General features: G+C 34.7%; 1 protein-coding gene across 12 annotated transcripts in view; it reads left to right on the plus strand.

The window, feature by feature from the left end:
* Nucleotides 1–21,975, plus strand: part of BRAF (B-Raf proto-oncogene, serine/threonine kinase) — a 159,769-nt gene that overhangs the window by 81,666 nt on the left and 56,128 nt on the right. For 8 of the 12 annotated variants that reach the window (XM_073238336.1, XM_073238340.1, XM_073238333.1 and 5 more), the window contains 7 exons: nucleotides 5,810–5,913; nucleotides 6,740–6,842; nucleotides 11,344–11,492; nucleotides 12,440–12,556; nucleotides 17,116–17,275; nucleotides 21,232–21,267; nucleotides 21,599–21,635. In XM_073238336.1, the coding sequence (XP_073094437.1) occupies nucleotides 5,810–5,913; nucleotides 6,740–6,842; nucleotides 11,344–11,492; nucleotides 12,440–12,556; nucleotides 17,116–17,275; nucleotides 21,232–21,267; nucleotides 21,599–21,635 (706 nt within the window). The remainder of the gene's footprint in view (nucleotides 1–5,809; nucleotides 5,914–6,739; nucleotides 6,843–11,343; nucleotides 11,493–12,439; nucleotides 12,557–17,115; nucleotides 17,276–21,231; nucleotides 21,268–21,598; nucleotides 21,636–21,975) is intronic. The other 4 variants (XM_073238339.1, XM_073238338.1, XM_073238332.1 and 1 more) reach the window with 1 other exon arrangement.

The raw sequence follows: 21,975 nt of genomic DNA on the forward strand, positions 1-21,975 counted from the left end.
TGTCTTTGATGAACATACATGCAAAAATACTCAACAAAATATTAGCAAACTGAATTCAAAAATACATCAAAAGGTCAATCCATCATGATCAAGTGGGATTCATCCCAGGGATGCTAGGATGGTACAACATTCGAAAATCCACCATCATCATCCACCACATCAACAAAAAGAAGGACAAAAACCACATGATCATACCCATAGATGCTGAAAAAGCATTCGACAAAATTAAACATCCATTCATGATAAAAACTCAACACAATGGGTATAGAGGGCAAGTACCTGAACACAATACAGGCCACATATGACAAACCCACAGCCAACATCATACTGAACAGCGAGAAGCTGAAAGCCTTTCCTTTATGATTGAGAACAAGACAAGGAAGTCCACTCTCCCCACTTTTATTCAACATAGTTCTGGAGGTCCTAGCCATGGCAATCAGACAACACAAAGAAATAAAAGGCATCCAGATTGGCAAGGAAGAAGTCAAACTGTCCCTGTTTGCCGGTGACATGATATTGTACATAAAAAACCCTAAAGAATCCACTACAAAGCTACTAGGTCTGAAAACTGAATTCAGCAAAGATGTGGGATAGAGCATTAATACAGAAGTCTTTTGCATTCCTATACACTAATGATGAACTAGCAGAAAAAGAAATCAGGTAAAGAATTTTATTCACATTTGCATCAATAGAATAAAATACCTAGGAATAAACTTAATCAAGGAAGTGAAAGACCTATACTCTTGAAAACTACTAGACACTCTTGAGAGAAATTAAAGAAGATACCAATAAATGGAAACATATCCCGTGTTCATGGATAGGAAGAATATTGTCAAAATGGCCATCCTGCCTAAAGCAATCTACAGATTCAATGTAATTCCTATCAAAATACAAACAGAATTCTTCAATGAACTAGAGCAAATCATTGTAAAATATGGAACCACAAAAGATCACGAATAGCCAAAGCAATCCTGAGAAGGAAGAATAAAGTTGGGGGGATTATGCTCCCCAATTTCAAGCTCTACTACAAAGCCACAGTAATCAAAATAATTCAGTACTAGTAGAAGAACAGAACCATAGACCAATGGAACAGACTAGAGAGCCCAGATATAAACTTAACCGTATATGGCCAATTAGTATACGATAAAGGAACCACAGACATTCAATGGGGAAATGACAGCCTCTTCAACAATAGCTGTTGGCAAAATAGGAAAGCTACGTGTAAGAGAATGAAACTGAATTATTGTTTAACCCCATACACAAAAGTAAATTCAAAATGGATCAAAGGCCTGAATGTAAGTCATGAAACCATATAACTTTTAGAAGACAACATAGGTAAAAATCTCCTGAATATAAACATGAGCAACTTCTTCCTGAATGCATCTCCTCAAGCAAGGGAAACAAAAGGAAAAATGAACATGTGGGAGTACATCAAACTAAAAAGCTTCTGTATGGCAAAGGACACCAACAAGAGGACAAAAAATCATCCTGCAGTATGTTAGAATATATTTGTAAATGACATAACGGACAAGGGGTTAACATCCAAAATGTGTAAAGAACTCATACAGCTCAACACCCAAAAAGCAAATAACCCAACCAAAAAATGGATGGAAGATATGAAGAGACAATTCTCCAAAGAGGAAATTCAGATGGCCAAAAGACACATGAAAAGTTGCTCCACAGCAGCAATCATCAGGGAAATGCAATTAAAAGCACAATGAGATATTGCCTCAAACCAGTAAGGATCGCCACCATCCAAAAGACAAACAACAACAAATGGTAGCAAGGATGTGGAGAAAGGGGAACCCTCCTACACTGCTGGTGGGAATGTAAGCTAGTTCAACCATTGTGGGAAGCTATATGGAGGTTCCTCAAAAACCTAAAAATAGAAATACCATTTGACCTAGGAATTCCACTTTTAGGAATTTACCCTAAGAATGTAGCAGCCTAGTTTGAAAAAGACAGATGCACCCCTGTGTTTATTGCAGCACTATACACAATAGCCAAGAAATGGAAGCAACCTAAATGTCCATCAGTAGATGAATGGATAAAGAAGATGTGGTACATATACACAATGGAATATTATTCAGCCATAAGGAGAAAACAGATCCTACCATTTGCAACAACATGGATGGAGCTAGAGAGTATTATGCTCAGTGAAATAAGCCAGGCGGAGAAAGACAAGTATCAGATGATTTCACTAATATGTGGAGTATAAGAACAAAGAAAACTGAAGGAACAAAACAGCAGCAGAATCACAGAACCGAAGAATGGACTAACCGTTACCAAAGGGAAAGGGACTGGGGAGGATGGGTGGGAATGGAGGGATATGGGCGGAGAAAAAGAAAGATATGAACAGACAATTCTCCACAAAGAAAAAATTCAGATGGCACATGAAAAGATGCTCCACATAACTAATTATCAAGGAAATTCAAATTAAAACCACAATGAGATATCACCTCACACCAGTAAGGATGGCCAACATAGAAAAGACTAAGAACAACAAATGTTGGCAATGATGCGGAGAAAGGGGGACCCTCCTACACTGCTGGTGGGAGTGTAAACTAGTTCAACCATTGTGGAAAGCAATACAGAGGTTCCTCAAAAAAACTAAAAACAGAAATACCATTTGACCTGGAAATTCCACTCTTAAGAATTTACCAAAGAATACAAGTTCTCAGATTAAAAAGACATATGCACCCCTATGTTTATCACAGCACTATTTACAATAGCCAAGATACAGAAGCAACCTAAGTGTCCATCAGTAGATGAATGGATAAAGAAGAGGTGATACATATACACAATGAAATACTATTCAGCCATGTGAAAGAAAGAAATCCTACCATTTGCAACAACATGGATGGAACTGGAGGATATTATCCTCAGTGAAATAAACTAGGCGGAGAAAGACAAATACCAAATGATTTCACTCATTTGTGGAATATAACAATGAAACAAAACTGAAGGAACAAAGCAGCAACAGACTCACAGACTCCAAGAAGTGACTAGCGGTTACCAAAGGGGAGGGGTGTGGAAGGGCGAGTTGGGATGGAGGGAAATCGGGATTAAGGAGCATTATGTTTAGTACACATTGTGTGAGGGGTCATGGGGAAAACAGTGTAGCACAGAGAAGGCAAACATCTTACGGACAGTGACTGTAGTGGGGTATGGGTGGGCACTTGATAGTATGGGTAAATGTAGTACCACATTGTTTTTTCATGTGAAACCTTCACAAGAGTGTATATCAATAATATGTTAATTAAAATACATACATACATACATACATAAATTTAAAAAAACTGAAAAGCTACCTCCTGCTTTCCCTTAATCATAAGTCCTAATTTGGCTTTTTGGATTGTCCCCCAATCAGTATACTATTGAAATTCAGGAGATACTCACCTTTTCTCCATTTTTTCCCCCTCTAGTCTGAAGATTCCCAGTTTTCTTCAGGAGATTTTGGTTTGCTAAATACTTCGGTGATTTAATAGATTCACCCTTTAATGTTACTGTTAATAAATAATACATTCTGTCTATCTTCATACTGACCACCCTGTATCCCCAATGCCTCACTTCAGTAAATACTGTGTCAGTTCTTTTTCAGTTACAAATTATTCAAATTCACCTAGGGAGATGGAGCCCATGCAGAAAAGGCGTACCAGATAGGGATAACTTCAAATATATAATGATTTTTACTATTTAAAAACGTTTTGTAGTGAGGTACATACAATGAAATTTATATGTCTTACTGTACAGCTTGATGAATTTTGACATTGTGTATATATATACACACATACACATTCATGTAACTATAGCAGAGATCAAGACATCGCACATTCTTGCTCATTTTTTTCCCTTCACCTGTTCCACTCATCCCACCCCTCTCTGCTGTTCTAACAGAACCGGTCTGTTCTCTGTGTGTTTTTGAGTCTGTTTCAGTTTTGGTGTTTGTTTGTTTTTTAGATTCCACATATAAGTGAAATCATACAGTATTTGTCTTTCTCTTATTTAGCATGATGTCCTTTAGTCCATCCATTTGTCACAAATGGCAAGTTTTTTAAATTACTAATATTCCATTTTATACATGTACATTTTATACATGTACCACATCTTTTTTTACTCATTTATCTGTTGATAGACACATTGTTTCCATATTTTGGCTATTGTAAATAATGTTGCAGTAAACATAGATGTGCATGTATCTTTTTGGATTAGTGATTCTGGTTTTTTTTGGGTGAATTGGCAGAAATGAAAATGGAATTGCTGGGTCATATGGTACTTATATTTTTAATTTTTTGAGGAACCTCCATACTACATTCCATAGTGTCTGCATCAGTTTGCAGTCTCACTGGCAGCCCTTTTTTCCACATCCTCACCAACACTTGTCATTTCTTGTCTTATTGATGCTAGTCATTATGACGGTGTGAAGTGACATCTCATTGTGGTTTTGATTTGCATTTCCCTGATGAACAGTGATGTGGATCATCTTTTCATGTGTCTGTTGGCCATCTATATGTCTTCTTTGGAAAAATGTCTATTCACATCCTCTTCCCATTTTTTGATCAGTTTAGTAGTAGTAGTATTTTTTGGTGTTTAGCTGTATGAGGTCTTTATACATTTTGGATATTTGCCGCTTATCAGATACATCATTTGCAAATATATTATCCTATAAAATAGGTTGCCTTTTTGTTTTGTTAATGATTTCCTTTGCTATGTGGAAGCTTTTTAGTTTGATAGTCCCACTTTTTTTTTTGCTTTTGTTTTCTTTGCCTGGAGAGACGTTGTACCCAGAAAAAGTTTTTAATGTTGATGTTTTTAAGCTCTCTTTCCAGTGTCCCTTTCCTCCTCACTCCTGTATCACCTCTGCTTCTCCCTAAATTAGCTTCATCCTGTAACCAGATTTTCTCAGTGTAGTGAGGGAAGATGGCCACTAGGGGCTCTAGATTTTTGTTCTCTTGGCATATTGTAAGTGTAGTAGAAACATAAACTTCTTTCGGCGAGTGTCCATCTGTCAGTTTAGAGAAGAACTCTGTACTGTTTGGGTCACACATCTAGCCCTGGATCAGTTGCTGTTGCCAGGAGTATGGGAAACTGATTAGCTAGTTAATGTTGTGTGTAGCCAGAAAAGTAGTGACCTTTAATTGATAGCCTCCCTACTACCACATGGATTTTTAAGGAAGAGCAGATTCCCAGAGGAAATAGAGGTACTAGGCAACTAAACAACAAATACCAATCATACACATTAAGATAAGTATTTTCTTCCTGCTATGTTTAAGGTCAGTTAGACGTCTCTTAAGGACGATGAGTGTGATTGAAGGATTACAGTGTTCAGCTTTGAACAAAGTTGAATCAGAATTGGTTTTGCTGTAAATGTTGACATTCTATGATTTCTCAGTGGTGGGTATATAGGGATTGGGATTTTCTGTTCTCTTTTATATATTTAAAATATTTCATAATTTTAATAAAAAAACTAACAATTTTGGGGCTCTCTTGTCCCCTCCAGGCGTGAGCCAGGAGCTCTGTCCTCTCGCTTTCTCTCTAAATAAAGCCTCTGCTTTGCTCTCCTAAAAAAAAAAAAAAAAAAAACTAACAATTTTGCTTTAAGTTGGTGAATTGTAATAGAAACTGGAGTCATAATTTCCCTTTAATTTTAAGTTAACTCTAGAAATTGTGTTCTATGTGACATAGTAATCCACATGACATTTTAAAGGTATACTATAAAGGTAAATAATTGAGGTTTTTTTTTTAAGTGATGTGAAAAAATATATAATTTATTCCCATTAGCTCATATCATATATTTATGATACCATAGGTACCTGCAAGGTGTGGAGTTACAGTCCGGGACAGTCTAAAGAAAGCGCTGATGATGAGAGGCCTAATCCCAGAGTGCTGTGCTGTTTACAGAATTCAGGATGGGTATGGTTTGTATGTGATGTGAAATTTTGTTCACAAAATGGGGGAAAACATCCTCAGGCATTAAACTCTGGGGTTGTCTGTAGGATCTTTAGCCAAACCTAGGTCATTGAAAATCAACTTCAGAAAAAATATTAAATGAATATAAAGTTAGCCTAAAGAAAGCTTGTAGGCATATTGAGGAGTTAACATTAGATAATTTTGTGTGACAGTGGTGTTTGTTACCCTGATCAAATAGCTTTATTTGGAGTTTGAGATTCTTAACAATTTTGAACCATTTAGAATGGTTTATCTGAATAATGGACACTTCCCCACTCTCCTGTTTTTAATACAAACTCATATTTTCACAAAAGGTTTATCAAAGTTAACATCTTACATTGAACTATTTTTATTTCAGAAAGCATCTAAAAAATTATGCCGACACACCCAAATTTTGAATCCCATTTTTTAAAAAACATCCTTTTGGGGGAATGTTGTCTCCTAGCAACTCTTTCTTTGAACGGATAGATATATCCGTACCTGTGATTTTTTTTTTTTCTTTTGGACCCAAGGAACAATCCATTTTCTGCTGTTGTAGGTCTTTTCTGGAGCTGGCTTGAAGAAAAGAGTACATCTCTTACTCTGCTGTTTGTCCAAGAGTGATACATTTATTTGGGGTAAACATAAAAGTTAATTTATTGCCATTTAAATTTCTAACGATGGAAGACCAGGGAGCCAAACCCCCTCACCATTACTAGTTCCTCAATAACCAATTTTCATATCTTCAGTATGAGGTACATAAAAATTTTTAGGTATGATAACCAAGAAAGGCTGTATCTACATTTTCCAGAGAGAAGAAACCAATTGGCTGGGACACTGATATTTCCTGGCTTACTGGAGAGGAATTGCATGTAGAAGTGTTGGAAAATGTCCCACTAACAACACACAACTTCGTATGTACCTTTACAGTTTTTTGAAATGTCAAAAATGTTCAAGCTCTTGTGAATGCATTTTTATTTGGGACTATGAGATATGGAAGACTAATTTTGGGATTGATATTTTACCTAAGTTGAAATCCAGTTCTGTTCTTTAAAACACTTGTATTTAAACTAAAAGAGTTTTATTTTCATCATTATACTTTCTTTTTAATTAAAAAAGCATGAACTGTCCTTTATTAAAAGAAAAAATTTAGTGATACAAAAGTATATCAAGTAAAAAAGTGACATATCCTACTAGAGGTAAACATTTGCTAAGAGTACTGTATAGTCTTCCAAACACTTCCCACATATTCAAATGTGTGCTTATACCTGTTAGCCCAGTTTTCTCCTTTCTCTTTTTTCTCCCTTTCCTTCATTATTGTCCATTTTTTTCCTTTTCTTAAACTAAAAATGGAGTCCTGTTCTATATTTTTCACCTTAAAAAAAAAATCAAACAATGCATTGTAGACATCTTTCCATATCAGTACACATAACTTTATTTTTGTTATATTTGCATAATAGTCCATAAGAATATAAATCCAGTATATTTAACTTCCCTCTGTTAATAGACATTTAAGGTTGTTGGGTTTTTTAAATGTTTACATATAGGGCTAAACAGACTGTATACATATTGACACACTTGTGTAAATGTTTCTGAAGGTTAGGTTAATGTGAGCGGAATAGCTCTCTTTGAGGAGTAAAGGAAGACATTAAAACTCTCCTTAAGGACTTCTCCTTCATCTGGCTTTTCCATTTGCTAGAACCTAGCCTAAGCTAAATGTCACCAGCATGAGGCCTGGAATGTGGGACCTTTCTACCTTAGAGATAAGGTTACAGTTCCCAGAGCATGAGAACCTATCCTTTGAAAGGATAGGCAGAATCCAGGTCTAGTGATCTATAAGGTAGGAGACATTTCTTACTTTTCTATATGTGTGGAATTTTGATCCTTTTTCTTAATGGATAATTTTTGCTACTCTTTTGGCTTCAAGTGTTTTCCCATGTGCCTTGGTGATTGGTATAGCCAGGCTCCTAAAGCAGATGATTTATGAGGTGGTTTCCTTGAGCGTTTGTGCTTCAATAAATAAGGTATTTTTTGGACAAGTGTAAGATTTACTGTGTAGCAAGTAGTTTTATAATGATGAGCTAGGAAGTTCATTACTATTAATTTTTTAACTGACAGAATTTTGAGTTGATAAATCTTAAGATCTCTAAATTTTTTGGAATCCAAAACGGTTGAGCTTACAATTTCATTGTGATTACTACTATTTTTCTTAATTATTCTTCTTAGTTAGAAATTGGGTATGAGGAGGTAAATAAGACCTCTAAGTTGCTAACCATAAAATAGTGTTAAAAATAGTGCCTCAGAAAGCTCCTTGCCCCAGGAGGATAATGAAAGCACACTGCAGGTTAGTTCCAGAGCATGAAAACTTTCACAGCTCAGTTGGAGACCTGCCAGCAAATATTTATTGAGAACTTTACATTTGCCAATATTGTACTGAACTCGGTATATATAACAATGAGTAAGAAAAACAGTATCCCTGGCTTTGTGTAGACAGATGATTTAGTAAGAAATTTTGTGAACACTCTTTAATTTCTGTGTATGTATAAAGTGCTGTAGATGCACAGAGCAGACTCCTAACCTGGTCTTTAGGGAATCTGGAAAGTTTCCCAAAGGAGGAAATATCTAAGCTAAGGCCTGATGAATGAGGGAGAAGCAGGTGAGTGAAGGTCAGAGTACTCTAGACAGAGGAAAAGGCGAGAAAACTGTTCAGTTTTGAAAAGTTCAGAATGAAGGATACAAAGTTGGAGAATAGGGTGTTACTGTGTCATAAGAATTATGGGTAGTAAGCAGAGTCCAGGTCCTGAGAGTCCTTGTAAGTGATGTTAAAGATTTGGACTTTCCTCTAAAATAATTGGAAAGTCAATGACTGTAAGGATAGATGTGATTAAATTTGTGTAGAGCAGTTGTTCTGAGTGTCATATAGAGGCAAGAGGAAAAGCCTGTATTCTGCTTAGAAAGGGAAATAATTCCTCTGTTTGCTTCTCTGTGCTAGATTTTACTGGCTACTCAAGGAATGCTGCATTGCCGCCTTATTTCCTAGCAGTTCTGTATTTGTCTACATCCCAGGAGTCCTTGGGAACTGGCAGGGTGGAAGAGAGCGGGAAAGGCAAAGAAACAAGATTTGAAACAGATGCTGCGTGTCCAGCCCTTCCCATTTCATATAGGCACTAAGGCTAACATCTTCAGACAGCCCCACACCATACAAATTATTGCATGCAAATTGCCTAGTCTCTGCCTCCCTAATTGCCTACTTTACTGTCCATGTTTTATATGCTCAAATTCCAGAATAAACGTAAGTTGTGACCCAAAAGAAAAGACTTACCTCCTGTGCCCATCTTTATTGACAAGGTATACTTATAGATACAAGTATAACAATTTATACTCAAGTGCATTCCCACATTTTCTCCTTGGATGTTTTCCATTTCATTTGTGCTTCCCTCCCCTCGCCTTCCTTGTCTCTTCTTATTTTTCCTCTTTTACATATACATCATTTTCAAATACAAGTCAGTGGCAGGAGGAAAGACAGCAGTTGAGTAGATAAATGAAAGAAGAGAAGCTAGGGCTTCATGAAAGTCAACAGATGATCAGACTAGTGAGGATATGAGTGATTAGCAAAAAGCATCAGATGACTATAAAATGCTGATTCTTGGGAATACATTTTATATTTTTCTGTGCCCCATTTTCTGGGATTCTGATAGCAACATAAAAACTTACTTTGACAAATAGTGGCCACATAAATATTAAAGATCTTTAATTTCTTGTATATCCAGAGACAGATGAAAAGGAACAATCTAAAAACAAGCAGTTGCCTCTTTACATCCCCTAGAAAGTGATACATAGACAAAAAGGTGAAGAAAATAAGAGCCACTCTTAAAATTACCAGAATGTTCTGAAAAAAGCCAGAACAAATAAGGTGCCAATGTACCATTTTCTCAATGAACTATTTTTTAATAACATACCATTAAATACATGTTTATTGAAAAGAGTTTGGTAAACTGGATGTTGAAATCAATTTACTGGATCATGAAAAGCATTTACATGTAATAGAGTGTATTAGAAAATTCTGTTGTACATTATATATGGTCAGGGTAAGTATTATTGTATGAATGCAGGTATGTCCTGGGTCATAATGTGAAATATATTTCTTACTATTATTTGTGACTCAAACTGTCTTAAAACTGAGATGAATTGAAAATATATAGCAAAGAACAAAGGACAAAATAGAGTCATCCATGCTTTCACTATTCTGAAATACCTGTTGTTAAAACATTCTGGTATTTGTTTATCCTTCTTCTGTTTTCTGTTTGTCATATACAAAAAACAAATACTTAAAAATATTTCTGGCCTCAGTAGGGATAACTACTTACACAATTTATGTGACTATGTTATAGATCATTTACGTCTGACATGGAGTCTTCTTACGTGCTGCCCTTTAAGTTTCACCTAGAGGAATGTCCCCAGATACATTTAGGAGTTTGAATCCTCTAACAAACTGATAATTTGTTAAAAGTAGTTCTTACCATCTTTTAGGGTATTTTCCTTCTTGTTCCTTCTCCTGGTTAGTAAGCTAGGGTGATATTGTTCTGATTTTCATAGAATAACAAACTAGTTAGCTTTTTCTTTTATAAATAATCATTTTTACCTTTTAGTCAAAGTGTATTTACAGTTTAATCAAATGTATATAGTTTTTTACACAGTACAGAGGGGCTTATAATGAAAAACAATCTGTTGCCAATTCTTTGCTAACTTATCATGCCCCTTTTCAGAGGAAATCACTCTTAACTTTTAATGGTTTCTGTTTTAAGCTTTTTTGGTGATTATTTTCATATTACTAAAAAATAACTAGCCACAATGCCTTGTTTATCAACTTTAAACATCATTTATTGATTACTGATTCCATAGGAAATTAGCTCATCTGTAGCATTATAACCTCTCCTCCTCCATCCTATCTTCCAAGGTGTGTTGTTTTTTGGGTACCTTTGTAACTTTAAATAAATATATAAGTATACCGTTGTTTCTTGTCCTGTCAGCACCCAAAAGCATCTCTTAACTCCTTTCTTTGTACAATTATTAAAGTGTGCCCTTATCCTTCCCTTCACCTGTATTCCTGCCTTCTACTTGTCATCTCTATTTTTACTTTTATGTAGTCAAGCTTGAAATTAGTTTCCAGTCTTTATTCTTTTTCCATCTTTTTGACTTCTGAGGTTTTTAATTGGATATTGGGTAGGAGATAAGTATATATAGTCTATCTATTGTCTTGAGCGCATTGGTTTTCATTTTAGTGTCTTAGTGTGTAAGAAAGTTCTCATGATATAAACATGTTAAAGATTCATTCTTTTAAAAAAGAGTAAATAAGTTGATTCTTAAAAGAGTCTTGCAAGTTTTTGAAATTTTCTATGATGTTTTACTTTGCAGGTACGGAAAACTTTTTTCACCTTAGCATTTTGTGACTTTTGTCGAAAGCTGCTTTTCCAGGGTTTCCGCTGTCAAACATGTGGTTATAAATTTCACCAGCGTTGTAGTACAGAGGTTCCACTGATGTGTGTTAATTATGACCAACTTGAGTAAGTAATCAAAAAAGTCTCTTTCCTATCTACCATTTTACATTTAACTTTCCTGAATGTGAAACTAGTATGTCTTAGAGTATGTGGGAATTTTCTGTCACAGTTGTTAATAAGGAATTTTTAAAACTGTGGTTAGAGACTAATACATAGTATAGACAGTTCTTCTAAACTGTAATTCTGATTCACTTGTGCCTTTCATTGGTTTTATATTCTCTTATAAAGATCTTTCAGTATAGAAATCACATTTTAGATAGTTTTGGGGAAGAGAGCAGGTATTATTTCAATTAAGACAACTATTACATTTTTGGACCACAGTTCATGGGGTCTGATCCTGTCAGCTATCTGTAAATTGTGTTCTCTTTCTCTCTTCCTCACTTTCTCTTTCTCCTTCAAATTCTGCTCCCCCTGCCCCATCCAGTTTATTTAAAAGTAAAATATAAAATCTTGTTACCCATTATATCTCTTTCTAAAATTTGTTTGTTTTATGCCAGATTCTCCAATAGATGAGACTGAGTATTTTAATGTTTTCTCTAGTAGTTGCTGCTGCTGAGATCTTAACTACTTCTCTTGATCACTTGAGCAGAGCATTCACCTCTATGCCTTAAAGTGTTACTATAATGATGTAATAATCTAATTTAGCAATAGATGAATTTTCTTCTAATTCTTTAACCATAAAGCATGTTTTTCCCCCATTTTACTATGTACTAATTTTCTGTGTAGAACAATTAATTTCAGATTCTAGCTTACCTTTGAAAGTATAATATAATTTTGAAAAATAAGCCTTTAGGCAAAAATACAAGGAATTGAATTTAACAACCATTTCTGCAAATGAAATTTGATCTCGAATATGTCTGTTAACTCTTTAATGTACTCTGGTTTATGAAGCTTCTGGGTTTTGCACAAGTTAGGTTTGTTTTGTTTTGTTTTTTTTTGTTTTTGCCTCACAGTTTGCTGTTTGTCTCCAAGTTCTTTGAACACCACCCAATACCACAGGAGGAGGCCTCCTTAGCAGAAACTGCCGCATCTGGATCATCCCCTTCTGAACCCCCATCCAATTCAATTGGGTATGATTTGACTCCTGCTGTTCAGTGACATGCTATTTGAGCTATTTTCTTTCGGATCTTTTATTTAATTAAAAACCGTTCCAACATTTGGATTGTTACATTACATTAAGTAAGGTCATCTTTTCAGATAACTTGTTTTATCACACCAGCCAGAAGTTTACATGCATTTGGTACAGATACATGGGATTAAAACTGACGTGAACTGTTTGAGGATGTGTCTTGAAAAAAATTAAGCAGCAGCTAACTTAGAACCCCTTGCCTTGTGCTCATCATCATTAGGTAATATTAAATTTCAGAAGTATGTGATATCCATTTAGAAAAAGTAGCATTACGAGATAATGGCAAACAATTAAAAATAGTATATAATCATATTCTATAATTTATGTCATAGATTTTAGACTACTTGATAAGTACGTCAATAGTATCATGTTTACAGAAGGGAGAATAGTGAGAAAAGTAGGCAAGAACATTTAATGAAGAAAATGAAATTTCAACTGGGCCTCTAAGAATTCTAGAATCTGAGTGAGCCTAGGGAATACAAACATGTAATAGTTGGGAGTGGGGAAAAATAGCATAAATACAGGGAATGGGGATGGTAAATTTAGGAGATAGTGAAAAGAGGCCAGCCCAAAATGAGAAATATCATGTGTAAGAACAGATTATGAAGAGTCTTGGAATTCAGGCTGGAATTTAGACTTGTCACAAGAGGAGAAAGAATAATTAAAGATTTTCAAGCAGCGGACTGACTTGATGAAAATGGTTTTAAAGAAAAGTAGTTTGCAGTGGTATACAGATAGATTGGTAGCAAAGTGTCTAGGGTGAAGAAGGCCAACTAGGATGCTATTGGTAGAGAAGACATTGAGAGTTGTTGAAGACTTAAACTGGAGTGGTAGTGTGGAGAAGGAATGGACATTCATGAGCTGTAAAATGAAACAAATAATAGGATTAATAATTAGTTGTGGAGGATAAAGGAAAGAACTGACTTTTAAGATGATACAAAGGCATCATATATTCAAGCCTCATAGTAGAGAAGGAAAAGCGATTTTGTTGAGTTCATAGCAGACAGTAGTTTGCTTGGAGCATTCCTTAAACAGGTCTGCTTACTCTGTCCACATTCGATTTGAGGCAGCATAAATCATGTTGTATCTGGAATCATATAGTTTTTAAAAAGTCCCCACATGACATTCTATTCTAGAAGTCTAGAATATTCCAGAGTCAGACAGTTAAGATCAGAACTACCTGTTGCCTACCACTCATCACAGTGCATGCATGCAGTTTCTTCTACTTAGAGAAAAAAAAATAAGATGTCACTCCCAATTGTTCTGTAATTTTAGAAGCCAACCTTACTAGGGGTCTCATAGGCTTGAAAATGTAGCAAAAAACTTTTGTATTAAGGAGTGGGTGTATGTTATCTATTTTGGAACACAGGGAAATGTAACCACTTTGTTCTTCTGTCAGGTTGTAACAGTTATCCACTCTGGTAGAGTAATTTTATTCCTGCTATCTCTATTTTTAGTGTACACACCTGTGTATTTCTTAAAATATCAAATCAGTGGTATTATTGTCTGTTTTGATTTTTAATTAATCCTTTGGTTATGACATTTACTCTTGACAGGTTCTATAGACCGTGATGCCTTTCTCATGGCAGGTCCCAGTACTGTGAGCAGAGTTACAGAACACCATAATGAAATTAGCTTGGCCTCTAAGAAGGTTTACAGTGGTAATGATCCAGGACATTTGCCTTCCGGGGAAGGAATGCTATCTTAAAATGAAGAAAACATTTGCCTATGCCATGAGTGTTTTGTTCATAACTAAACTGAAATACATTCTGATCTTGAGCAAATAATAGGAAGGATGTTCAAACTTCTGTTTTCCTGATGCTTTCACAAGTGTATATGGCACCTATGAAAAAATTTAGGTGCCTCTTCTCTACTGATATTTGTTTGCATTTTGTTAGTACTGATAACAATTATAATGGTCATGAAATATATATAATAATGGGTGTAACCAAGACACATTGGAGAAGTGATACATTGCCCTGTTTTGAATAAAAAGTTAGAAGTATCTCCTTTTCTACTTTTTTAAAAACACTATGGAATGTGAAAAGTCAACATTTTAAAATTCGTATTATTGCTGAACCAAAGTAGCCACTTTGCTTCAGAACTTTTAATATTCTAGATTAAAAATGAGATCTGAACTGGTAATTTGCTGACGTATGTTAGAAGTGAAATTATCTTTATTTTTAATTTGGTACTGCTTCAGAGATGTTTGCAGCAGGGTAGGTCATGGATCATCAGGAGGCGGCCTTTGCTGACTGCCAGCAAACTTAACAGGGTATAAATTGCTTTGGTCCAGGTAAAGACATCCCAGTATGGAAACTCAATTTTATCAATTCCCAGAAATGAAGAAAGTTAGGTATATACTGGTTTACATTAACTAAAATTTAGAAAGACTGAATTAGAATGCCAGGTAATTGATTTCTGTGAGAAATATGCCTGTTATATAGATCAAAGTTGTTGTGTTGGATGGACCAGCACTCAGTCACTCTGCTTTTGGAAGATATTTATGAGAAACCAAATTATAATCCAGAGATTATTTTTATTAAACATGAAATTAGAACATGGTTCATATGTTTACTGAGCAGTATAGTAATTTAAATATTCTCTATAGTTATAACTTACTGGCCTTCAAGGCTAGATAAATTGGCTTTGTAGACCAACACATGGTTTTGGCTGGGCAGTGTTAGCATGATACCAGCTGCCATTAAATTCGTCTTTCTCATTCTGTGTAATAAGCAGGTAGCCACATTTTCTAGTATAGCCATTCATTTCTTTAGATATGATTAAATTTGTCAGATTAAATCCAAGGTTTTTTTCCTACTTCTGGGCCATTGTCCCAGGATACATACTTCTGATTTGTTATGTACTACATGTTGCTGTCATAGTCTTAATTCAGTAAATTTCAAGAGTCACTTACTGTCTCATATGCATACATCAGGTCACTTCTATTAAGTAGACTACCCTATATAGTTGTAGCTAATTCAGGTTTGCTCCACTTTTAAAGCCTATCTTAAAGTATGCTATTGCGTTAAGACTTTAAATCAACCTATAAATAGTTCTTAAAAAGTCAGTGCACTTTCCGTAACTTTAAAAAAAAACTAGTATCATCATTTTTACATTCTTTCACCTGCTCCCAAAACCCCTTAGCAAAAGCATATATTTGCTGCCTAAAGCAAAAATAAAGGATAGCTCTGCCACAATTTTAAAATTTCTCAGTAATTAGAAAAAAATGGACCAGTGATCCATGCTAATTTTCCTAAAGGTCAGTTCTAGTAGTCTTACCTGTAACTTTCATTGGGTTGATACCAGTTTTTTAAAGTACATAGTATTTTATTTTTATTTCAATTCTAAGTGGATTCATTTAGTTAATATGAATAAAGTCAAATTTTCTTTCCCTACATTTTTTAGTGTGCTTCAAAGAAAACTATAAGCTAGTATAGTTCAAATTCTAGTCTGAAGAGACGCTGTTAGCACTGAGTCATTCATTCGTCCTGATGGAGCTCACTAACACAGCCACACCTCATCTGTCAAGTGATACTCATCTCCCAGCTTCTGAGGGGCATAGATTCCTCACAGGTGTTTACAGTCTACCCTCAAAACTTTAGCATGTTCTCTGAGTGCCACGTTCATCTTGGGGGCAGTGAGAGATTATAGACCTTGTTACCTGTAGTACCGAAATAGGTCACTGTCACCTGTTCTTTATTTCATCAAAAAACTATTTAAAAATATATTTCCTTTAATGCTTAATATGATTATCTTCTGTCTCTTATGTCACTTATTGAGCATGGTAAAATTTTAAAATATGAGAGATTGACACAATAAGGATCATCTTTTTAATTTTGAAATGATCTTTTGCTATTGTTCAGGATTTCAGTCAGCTCCTTTGTAAAGCAGCAGGTATATCTTTCAGGCCCTGAAATATGCATGTGTATTCTCAAAGTATCCTAATACTTTCCATAAAAATTACATCTTAGTAACTTCAGCTACCAAAAAATAGCAAAGGCAGAAAAAAATGGTAACTATTATTCCGTCAGTTTCTACCTAAAGCATTTTTGTGTGACTTTGAAGGACAGAGATTCTTCACATGATTAACCATAGGTAATTTCCAGTCATTCATAGATTTCCTTGGAATTTTCTGGATAAGAATCAGTGTTCTTATCATTGATAGTTTCTGGATGGTCTGCTTGAGCAAAGCACTTTGTCAGTATTAGTTGTAGGCATATATTTTTTAAACTGATCCTATAAAAAGCCGTTGCTGCTCTGTTTTTTTTTTTATTAAGGTATCATAGATTTACAATCTTATGCTCAGGTTTCACATGAGTGACATTGTGGTTACTGCATTCCCCCCTATTATCAAGTCTCCATACTGCTGGGTTTCTAATGCTTTGTTTTAAAGATTTTTATTTAGAATATAAAATCAAAGAAATCTTTATCCATTTTTGAATATTATCTCTATAAAGTTGCTCTGAATCTTAACCTTCCAATGACTTGATTTTTCAGGCCCCAAATTCTCACCAGTCCATCTCCTTCAAAATCCATTCCAATTCCGCAGCCTTTCCGACCAGCAGAGGAAGATCATCGAAATCAGTTTGGACAACGAGACCGGTCCTCCTCAGCTCCAAATGTGCATATAAACACAATAGAACCTGTCAATATTGATGTAAGTATCCAGCAATGTTAGAAATAAAAAATTTAAGTGCGTTTCATTATTTTTCTGTTACATTTCTAATATAGATCAGAAATAGGTGCTATCTTTCATATATTGCAGTTATTGCAAGTGACACTTTTCATGAATTATACATCAGAAAAGCCTTGTCATTTTCTCTGATGGCATTAAATATTTAACTGGTACCAAATTTTAGAGCTATTCTGATTTTTCCTTTAATCACACCATCCCTGGTAAAGCCTTATCTTTGTTTATTTAACAGATAATCTACTTGGCCATTTTATGCTAAAAAAAAAAGAATACAATTGCAGATTTCCTATTTAGATCAATTTAAAACTTTTACCTAAATTTCTAAAAGTATAATTTCAAATTAAATATCCCTTAAGGATTAATCATTACTGTATGTACTTGACATGCAAAGATGTCTTTTACCTTCTTACTCTTTTGAGTATACCATTGTATCCCATCTCTATATACATCCTGAATTATGGCATATTCTTTTTAGGTAAGGTTGTTACTAAGTTTTACTCATTTTTAAAAATGCATCTTCTCTGATCTCATCATCATACATTGTAATCTCACTTCAATTATTTAGCCACCTTCTGGGTGGTCACTCTTGATGTTTTTACTTTTCCAGTTTATCTTGCATACTGTAACTTGATTATGTACATTAGTGTTTCTTCAATTGAATCTTCACTTCTGGAAAGCAGAAACTATTGTTCCCTTGGCATGTATCTTAGAACTAAACACATAATACGTCATCAAAAAATATTTTTCAGCAAAAGACTTAGAAGATAAAGCAAAGGAAATCTCCCATAATACAGACCAGGAATCAACAAACTTTTTTTGAAGGACCAGATAGTAAATATTTTAGGCTGGTGAGTCATAGGATCTCTGATGACAGCTATTGAGCTTTGTCATTATAGTACGAAAGCAGACATAATAATACAGTATAAACAAATGGATGTGGCTTTATTTAGTAAAACTTTATTTACAAAGTAATCATTAACTGAGTTATAGAAGAGAATGAATGAATGCAGTGTTCTTGCTCTCTGTGGTAGACTAAGGATTCTGATGTGGCTTCATTTAGTAAAACTTTATTTACAAAGTAATGTGTTAACTGAGGTACAGAAGAGAATGAATGAATAAAGTGTTCGTGCTCTTTGTGGTAGACTGAGAATTCTGATCTTGGAATTAGGAGTCATTTCTCCCATAACTTGCGCTTTAGTATAGAGTGTAGGTTGTCCTTAATCTCTGTCTATAATCAGCAACAAAACTGAAAAAGTCTACCAAACCACGTTTGTCTTGGAAAGTAATTATTTTTAAAAAGGAAATTAAAACTTTCCCAGTGTAAACAGGGTCCTGGAGTTAGTGAGGCTATTATGTGTGTGTTGGAGTACAGGGCTGTTCTCATTATACAGGTACTCCTTATGCGAGTCCTTATAGCTGTAACATCGAGTAGAGAAGATCACAGCTGATAAAATGATTGAAAGGGAGTAAAACTTGGCCTGCCTTTCTTACAGTTAACCACTATTCTATATAGTATTAGAAGAGAAGTAAAAGAGAGAAGCGGTAGAAGATAATGTCCTGATTTCCAGCTTGGGTGAATAGATAACTAGATAATAAATAGATAAATAGATAATTCATTCCATTCAGTAGGATAGTAAATACCAGAGGAAAAAGAGCAGGCTTTGTAGAAATGAGAATGATTAATTTTTATTTTGGACATACTGATTTTAAGATGTCTGTGGGCCTTTACTGGTTTAGAAGTCCAGTAACAATTGAATATAAGGACCTTGAGTAGAGATACAGATTTAGGAGTATTTAGCGTACTTGTCTTAGTTAAAGCCATGGATGTAAATGATACTACTCAAACAGTGTATATAATTTGGAAAGGGGGTAGAAAATGCAGCCACCAGTTAACATTTAATATTTGAGGTACAGGTTGTCTCCTCTATATACTCTTCTTCTTAAGTCTAGATTCAGATTAGAGAAAGTGGTATTGCAAAAGCTAAAGGGAGAAAAGGGATTTTAAGAATTTTGAAGTAGTTGATGTCAGTTGCCGTTGTAACTCAAAATGAGATACGAACTGAAAATGACTGTCAAATTGGGCAATTGAAATACCATTTTGACTGTATTGAGAGCTGTTTTGGAAGGCTAGTGGAGGAGAGCAAGGTAGGTGAAGATGCAGGATTAACTGTCAGTTTTGAGAAGCTTGGCTGAAAAGGAAGGGGTCATAGACTGAAGCAAGGTTGAGGGAACGTGGTTGAGGTTGATTTTATTATAAGTTGACTTCAGCATATTTGTAGCTTGAGGGAAGAAGCCAAGTGAAGAGAGACATTGAAAATAACAAGAGAAGGAATGATTGATGTAATAAAATTCCTTTAACTTGGAAACTGTTCCTCAGAAGATATGAGGAATTAAAGGTGGACATATCTGGTTATGAGCTCTTTACATACAGTGTGACCTTGGACAGATGACTCACCCTTGAGGCTAATAGTGTCTACTTCTTGTAGTGGTTTGAAAATGCTTATTATGCCTGGCATATAATAAGTAAAAAGTTATAGCTAGTATTACCATGCAAGTGTTTGTAGATGTATGGGTAGAACAAAATGTTCTTTGATGGTTTGTGTTTTCTCTGTCATACTAGAGGGAAGAGATATAAGTAAAAAAGAAACTATAGGAGATTGGGAAATAGTTTTAAATAGCCAGTATCAGAATGCTAGAAGATCCTATTTAACCTAAACAAGAAGTAGAAAAGAATGTCAGTGAGCTTTAAGAACATATTTAAGATTGAAAAATACATGTTTATGGTGATATTCGCAGTAGGTTGTAAGAGTGGAGAAAGCCAAATTTGGCTGATGCATGATTGTGTGGAGGTAGCAGGGCTGGTGCACATAGAGGAAAGGGGATATGGCATTTATGCCTTTGCCTTGTGGTTCTTTGTCTAGAAGGCTCTCTGCTTTTCAGTTCTACATTCCTGTCAATCCCTGAAACTTCCAACTCATAACCCATCTTTTTAAATGCTTCACCAGTGACTAAGTCCTGTAGTTATTTATCCTTTGAACTTCTGTAGCACCAAGAATTTATTCTTAACCCCCACTATTTATTTGGCAATTAGCTAAGCAACTTTGGCACCTCTTTTATTGTTTTCTAAAGCTGTTGTTGTTATGTCATTTAATTACCATGTATGTACATCTTTCTTCTACTTAGATTATATGCTCCCAAGAACACAGAAAGTTAGTGAGACCACCAGGATTTTATATTTATTGGTAGCTACACAATCCCTACCACTTAGCACCTTGTTTGCAGGTATATGAGTGTTGATTATTCTGTAGAAAATGTTAGAGGCTTTATATTACATTGAACATGGTAGACATATCTCTCTAAAGAATTTACTCTTTGTTTTATCCTATAAACAAAAAAGGTGCCTATTTGCCAGAAGCCTTTGAGACTATTTAGAGACATTTGGGGCCATTCAACCCTCATATTTAAGTTACACTGGGTAAATAACTAATCTAAATTCTGCCTACCAAGATCTAAATTATATTGTGTTGCCAGTAGACTCTTCCCTCTCCCTCCCCCCAACATTGTCTGTTGTAAAAAGCTGTATTTTAATAATAAAGACAAATTTTAACAAAACCCTTGTTTGAGCTTTTTTGATCTTTTCCCTTCTAATCTGTCTACCCATCCATATTTTTATGATTGTAATCAGTTTACATTTAATTTTGTATTGTTTTTTAATTATAAACATGTTTTATGATAAAAGTTTTATTACTGTTTTAGTAGCTGCATAATATTTTTTAAATTCATACACCATAATTTACTTAACCAATGTGTCTATATGCCTATAACAGGGAAATAATTATTTCTGATTTTTTAGTATGATAGATAATGTTGCACTAATCATCTTTGTGCATATCATTTTTTCTTCTGAATTATTTCCTTAGGAAAAATTCCCAGAAATGGAATTACAGGATCAAAGGGTATGAACATTTTATGGCTCTTAATATGTGCCAGTAGATTTTTTTTTTTTAATTGATGCAGCCATTGGTTTTGAATGGCCTGAAATGGATTTCAACATTTGATAAGCTCTAATAATCCCTTCAGTATAGGGCTAGGTTGGCAAGTGCTTCAAAGTTTTGGTTTTATCATGTTCATTAGCTAATTCCATATTCTTTCTGTTTTATGAAGTAATTGTAAGACAAGCATTATTTTTCAATTAATGTTTCTGTTAATGCTTAGTGGAAAATTCAGTGTTGTTCTTACTTTCTTACCATATGCTTTGAATAAATATACATTACTGTTTATTTGTAGGACTTGATTAGAGACCAAGGGTTTCGTAGTGATGGAGGTAAGTAGTGATTTCAGTTAAAGAGAAAAAAACTCGGGAAATGCAATTGCTTTGCCGCTTGTCTTCTTTATATTTGCTTTTTTCATGAAACACAGACACAGAGAAAAATGTTCAGAGAAAACCCCCAAATTTTTTTTCTCTAATGTTTATCATTTATCTCTAATAAAATTTTAACTGATTTACAGCAAGAGTAGAGAAAAAGAGAGGACATAAAATGGGTCTTAAATGTACTTACTATCTACAATTTAAAAATTTTGTTATCATAGAGAGATCCTTAATTGTTTTACCTGTTTTACTAATTTCTAGCTAGTGCTGGAGATGACACTAATTTTGGGAGCCT

Source organism: Manis javanica, chromosome 6 (genome assembly GCF_040802235.1).
Source record: "Manis javanica isolate MJ-LG chromosome 6, MJ_LKY, whole genome shotgun sequence".
NCBI lineage: Eukaryota > Metazoa > Chordata > Mammalia > Pholidota > Manidae > Manis > Manis javanica.